Source organism: Podarcis cretensis (assembly GCF_951804945.1).
Source record: "Podarcis cretensis genome assembly, chromosome: 8".
In the NCBI taxonomy this organism is placed as follows: Eukaryota; Metazoa; Chordata; class Lepidosauria; order Squamata; family Lacertidae; genus Podarcis; species Podarcis cretensis.
In genome coordinates this window covers 86975876-86981875 of record NC_137177.1, presented here as the reverse complement: position 1 = coordinate 86981875, position 6000 = coordinate 86975876, and the positions used below count along the sequence as shown (strand labels likewise).

The 6000-nt window shown below is 47.6% G+C and overlaps 1 protein-coding gene across 1 annotated transcript in view; it reads left to right on the top strand.

The window, feature by feature from the left end:
* Positions 1 to 891: 891 nt before the first annotated feature.
* The window catches only part of IL1B (interleukin 1 beta), a 49936-nt gene continuing 44827 nt past the window's right edge, over positions 892 to 6000 (top strand). Inside the window, exon 1 of the mRNA XM_079987573.1 lies at positions 892 to 1083. Within this exon, the coding sequence (XP_079843699.1) occupies positions 1036 to 1083 (48 nt within the window). The 5' untranslated portion in view covers positions 892 to 1035. The remainder of the gene's footprint in view (positions 1084 to 6000) is intronic.

Here is a 6000-nt window from a genome sequence, read left to right as displayed (position 1 = left end):
GTAGCTCACAAGCAGATCCTGAGCACAAGAGCCAGTGATCTCCTGCAATTAATAGTATTATTTATTTATATCCCGCCCTCCCCAGCAGAAGCCGGGCTCAGAGCGGCTAACAAAAATAAAAGTAACACAGCATTCTAAAATCAATTCATTCTAAAATCAATTCAAAATCAAATTAATGGCAACCATTGGGATAGAGATCTGTGAGGATTACCAAAGGAGGGGGTCAGACTGTGCTTTGGCCAAAGGCCTGGTGGAACAGCTCTGTCTTGCAGGCCCTGCAGAAAGATGTCAGATCCTGCAGGGCCCTAGTCTCTTGTGACAGAGCATTCCACCAGATCGGGGCCGCAAGCCGAAAAAGCCCTGGCTCTGGTTGAGGCCAGCCTAACCTCCCTGTGGCCCGGGACCTCCAGGATGTTTTTGTTTGAAGACCATAAGGTCCTCCGTGGGACATACCAGGAGAGGCAGTCCTGTAGGTACGAGGGTCCTAGGCTGTATAGAGCTTTAAAGGTTAAAACCAGCACCTTAAACCTGATCCTGTACTCCACCGGGAGCCAGTGCAGCTGGTATAGCACTGGGTGAATGTGATTCCGTGGCGAGGACCCCGTAAGGAGTCTTGCTGCCGCATTCTGCACCGGCTGGAGTTTCTGGGTCAGTCTCAAGGGCAGCCCCACGTAGAGTGAGTTACAATAATCATAGAATCATAGCTGCCTCCAACAGTGGAGGAAGAGCATAGCCATTACAGCTACTTAGCCATAATCCTCTCCTTTATGAGCTCCAAGGGAAGGCTAGTCTCCTGCCTCCAAGGACTGCGGCCACCTCGTGGGAGATGGTTGTGCCAACCGGAGATGGGCATTTCTGAATCTGCTCCACTCCTGATGCCGGGATTCAGTCTTCACAACGGCCCCTCCTTCTAGTCATGGCTCCATGCCTGAATACAGAGCGATGGCCACCGTGGGGATCGGTCCTTGCTGCTTCCCTCCAGTGCCTCCTTCTGCCTTTTCTACATCTTTCAGGACATTACGCTAATTGTGATGGATGTTTCCTTTGTGCTTGTGCAGCGAGATGATGAATCCCAAATGGAAGGTAATGTGTCTGTTAAAGATTTAAAATAGCCCAGGCGCCTGGCAATCCTCTCGTTAATGACAACTCGGTTTATTGTGTGTCTACAATGGCAGGGGGGGTGCAGAGAATATGGTTTGGGGAGGCGTTAGAGCTGCAGCTGACTTGGTGCGAGAACCAGCCATCCGTGTGATGGATTTGTGCTTATTATAACAACAGACCCAAGACCCCCAGGCGGATCCCCCATAAGGTAAAGGGGACTCCTGACCATTAGGTCCAGTCGTGGCCGACTCAGAGGTTGTGGCGCTCATCTCGCTGTATTGGCCGAGGGAGCCGGCGTACAGCTTCCGAGTCATGTGGCCAGCATGACTAAGCCGCTTCTGGTGAACCAGAGCAGCGCACAGAAATGCCGTTTACCTTCCCGCCAGAGTGGTACCTATTTATCTACTTGCACTTTGATGTGCTTTCAAACTTCTAGGTTGGCAGGAGCAGGGACCGAGCAACGGGAGCTCACCACATCATGGGGATTCGAACCACCGACCTTCTGATCGGCAAGTCTAAGGGTTTGTCCACAATTCTGCTTATCTCGTGCCTAGAAAGCATGAGCCTAAGCAGTTTGCCACTTTCCCCCAGAAAACCCACTTTTTAAATGCTAGATCAGAGTGAACATCAATCCAGAGAAAACCCGATGGACGTTTGCTCCAATTCAGTGGATTTTCCTGAGGGCTAGTGGCAAGGCAAGCAAAAGTGTGGATTAGCTCACTTCTCCAACACTTTTCTCAGGCTGTCCATTGGGGGGGGGGGGCTCAGCCCATGTAGTTGTACCCCTAGTGGGGATAATCCGATGTCAATATACCTCAGAGTATCCCTGACATTCCATCACTGGGGGGGGGGTGTCCCTGGCAAGCCTACATATCCAAAAAGTTTCCTGAACATTCAAACAGAGGCATGAGGATAGAGATAGAATTCTTCAAGGTGGCTTCATGAGGATCAATATGGTGGTTCCAAATATATTAGATCCCTGTAGAACTTTAATCCTGTCCCTACGAACATTCATATATATTGTTCTTCCTTCTTGTTATTTAAAATGTATATAGCAGACACGTGATTGAGAGACGTACCCATACAAGTTTGGGTTTTGCTTGCTTGTTTATATACTTCTGTCAAATCATTAATAAAAAAGAATTAGGGTTGGCTTCTTGAAAGACCAGCCTTTTGGGCAAAACGTCCCATTGTGAAAGGAGAGGCAGCTCTTTGTGAAGAGAGATTGAGGCAGTGCAGAGGGTGGGATAATGAAAATGCAGGCAGTTTCTGTTCCTTACTTCTCGATGCTCTTGTGTCCTTAATTATTAATTTATTCATCTAAAATTATTCTACTTATTCCATTTATAAATGAAAACCCCGGGCGGCTTGCCAGCAAACAGCGACAAACATGCCATTTGTAATAATTAAAAACAAAAAAGGACAATAAAAAGGCAGCAAGGAAGGTTTGTTACAACAGAAAACAGCCCATACTTAAAACTCAGCAAAAAAAAAAAAACCAAAAAAACCAAAACTCGGCTTGGGTGAGTCACTGATGCTGGTGTCCCCCCACCCATTATAGCTTAGTTAGGCTCTCTCAGGGGATGAACTCGGTTCCTTGATGACCTGCCTTCAAATTCCCTGTGATTAATAGCTCATTCTATTGACCAATGTTTATTTAGTGCCTCTTTCTATTTAAATCCTTCCTCTCCCCCCCCCAATTTCTTCTTAATGCAGCCCTGACTCTTTGAAGTCGGCACCTGCCTCTTGCACAATTTCCTAAATAGCAGCACTCACTTTGCCGCCATGCTATAAATATCCAGCAGGAGGAGCAATGAGGCAGGGGCTGATCTGCAAAACAGGAAACAATAAAGAGCCAAGGGTTCTTCAAAGATCATCTAGGCCAGTGTTTCCCAACCTTGGGCCTCCAGCTGTTTTTGGACTACAACTCCCATCATCCCTAGCTAGCAAGACCAGTGGTCAGGGATGATGGGAATTGTAGTTCAAAAACAGCTGGAGGCCCAAGGTTGGGAAACACTGATCTAGGCCACCAGACCTTCCACCATGGCAGGGAATCTGCAGGCAACAGCATCCCTGATCAATGGGTCAACCAGCCTTGAATGAAGACTCTTGGGGTGGGGTCTTGTTTAGGGTTTTTTTTGTAGGGGGTCAAGATTTAATCTTGGAAATGCTTGATTTCGCTGTGATCGATATTAATTTCTGTCTCTTTAATTTTAGATGTTTTATGACATATGCAAGGATAATTTAATTTTGTTGTGCTTGTTTTGATATGTTTTTATTTATTGCTTATTACTTTTGTCAGGGGACACGGGTGGCGCTGTGGTCTAAACCACAGAGCCTAGGACTTGTCGATCAGAAGGTCGGCGGTTCAAATCCCCGCAATGGGGTGAGCTCCTGTTGCTCGGTCCCTGCTCCTGCCAACCTAGCAGTTCGAAAGCACGTCAAAGTGCAAGTAGATAAATAGGTACTGCTCTGGCAGGAAGGTAAACGGCGTTTCCGTGTGCTGCTCTGGTTCACCAGAAGCAGCTTAGTCATGCTGGCCACATGACCCAGAAATTGTACGCCGGCTCCCTCGGCCAATAAAGTGAGATGAGCTCCGCAACCCCAGAGTCGGCCATGACTGGACCTAATGGTCAGGGGTCCCCTTACCTTTAACTTTACCTTTACTTTTGTTATGGGACGCGGGTGGCGGTGTGGTCTAAACCACAGAGCCTAGGGCTTGCTGATCAGAAGGTCGGCGGTTCGAATCCCCATGATGGGATGAGCTCCTGTTGCTCTGTCCCAGCTCCTGCCCACCTAGCAGTTCGAAAGCATGTCAAAGTGCAAGTGGATAAATAGGTACCGCTCCGGTGGGAAGGTAAACAGCATTTCCATGTGCTGTTCTGGTTCGCTAGAAGTGGCTTAGTCATGCGGGCCACAAGACACAGAAAAACTGTCTGCGGACAAACGCCGGCTCCCTCAGCCAGTAAAGCAAGATGAGTGCCACAACCCCAGAGTCGGCCACGACTGGACCTAAAGGTCAGGGGTCCCTTTACCCTTTACCTTTACTTTTGTTATATCTTTGTCGTTGTGTAAATATTTTCATGTTGTGAATTGCCTTAAGCAAGGTTTGGACTATAGAAAGATAGCGTACAAATAAACCATGATGGTGATAATGAACATTTCTACCACACGGGGCTTGTAGAGGGGGCTGCGCTGGGGTTCCCAGGTGCCCAGCCATGGAAGCTATAACATGAAGCTTTTTGCCAGCTTCCTAAAGCACAGAGAATAAAAGTAGAGGAGCATCTTGTTCTGCAATCAGACAGATGGCTTTGAAATTGCTGCACAAGAGATTTGGACAAGTGGGTTGGACAACCCATAATGTGCCATAATGATGCCATGTAATGGGTTGGCCCTTCCACCTGTTAGAGTTGGTCCACGCAGGTGGGGCTAGCTAAAAATTCCCACCCATAGATTAAAACCAAAATGTCAAATAAACTGCAGCAGATGCGACCTGAGAAGAAGAAAGGCATAGCACATATTGCATGATGGAACTCGCTCCCACAGAAGGCAGTGATGGCCATAATCCTGGATGGCTTTAAAAGAGGATCAGAAAAAATTAGCGGAGGAGGATTAGGCTATTGATGGCTACTAGCCAAGAGGACTATACTCTGCCTCCAGTTGGGAAAAGGTCTCTTGTGCTCAAATCCTGTTTGCGGGTCTCCCAACAAAGACATCTGGCTATCCACTGTGAAAACAGGATGCTGGACTAGTCGGGCCGTTGGCCTGATCCAGCAAGCCCTTATTGCATTGCTATTATCTTGCGCTTGGATCCTGCTCTTATGTTAAGGGCCTCCCCACTCCGTCATAATCATCAGGCAGGCTGGCCACCTGGCCCCGACCCAGTTGGATTGTTAAAACAGAAGAGCTTGTTTGAGCCAAGGAGCGCAGAAGGGGGAAGCAGAGAGATGGTCCTTGCATGCTTCATATCTGAGTGGGGATTTGAAGCCAGCTGTCCGCCGTCAAAGCCAAGGCACCTTCACCACCCCATGGCTCTCTTTCCCTGCCAGTGTGGTGTAGTGGTTAAGAGCAGTAGATTCATAATCTGGGGAACCGGGTTTGCGTCTCTGCTCCTCCACATGCAGCTGCTGGGTGACCTTGGGCTAGTCATACTTCTCTGAAGTCTCTCAGCCCCACTCACCTCACAGAGTGTTTGTTGTGGGGGAGGAAGGGAAAGGAGAATGTTAGCCGCTTTGAGACTCCTTAAAGGGAGTGAAAGGCGGGATATCAAATCCAAACTCTTCTTCTTCTTCTTCTCTTGTTTCTACAGAGCAGACATGGGCTGTGCCTTGTGCAAAAGTGAAATAAGGCTTTTGTTGGCCGCGAGAGTTCTAATAGCACAAGGATGGAAGACTGAAGAAACCCCAACTAAAGAATCATGGCAAGAAAAATTGATGGACTATGCATAACTGGCAAAACTGACATATAAGCTACGGGACAAGGATAACTGTGACTTTAAAGATGAATGGGAACCCTTTACAAAGTATCTGAAGACAGGAGTATGTTGGGGTACCCTAGAGGTTTTAAGTATGGAGGGTTGGCTGGGAAGAATATGAACCCTGTTGGGCCAAAGCCTTTTCGAAATCTGGGGTTTAACATTAAGGACTATCAAAAAGGCCGGCAGAGAGGGGCTGAAAGAGATTTAAAAGCCTCAGACGTGAGATCTCCAGGCTAGACAAGATATCGAACTGATGAACATTTTTTGGGGACTGAAACCAGGAAAGGGGTGGGTGGGGTCTGGGAATCCAAAGGGTATATAACTATAACTTGCTTTATTTTTACTATGTTCTGTTATCTGTTTGGAATTGGGGAAAGCCATGGAAGGGATATTTTGGTCGACTTTAGGAAAAGTGTAATGAG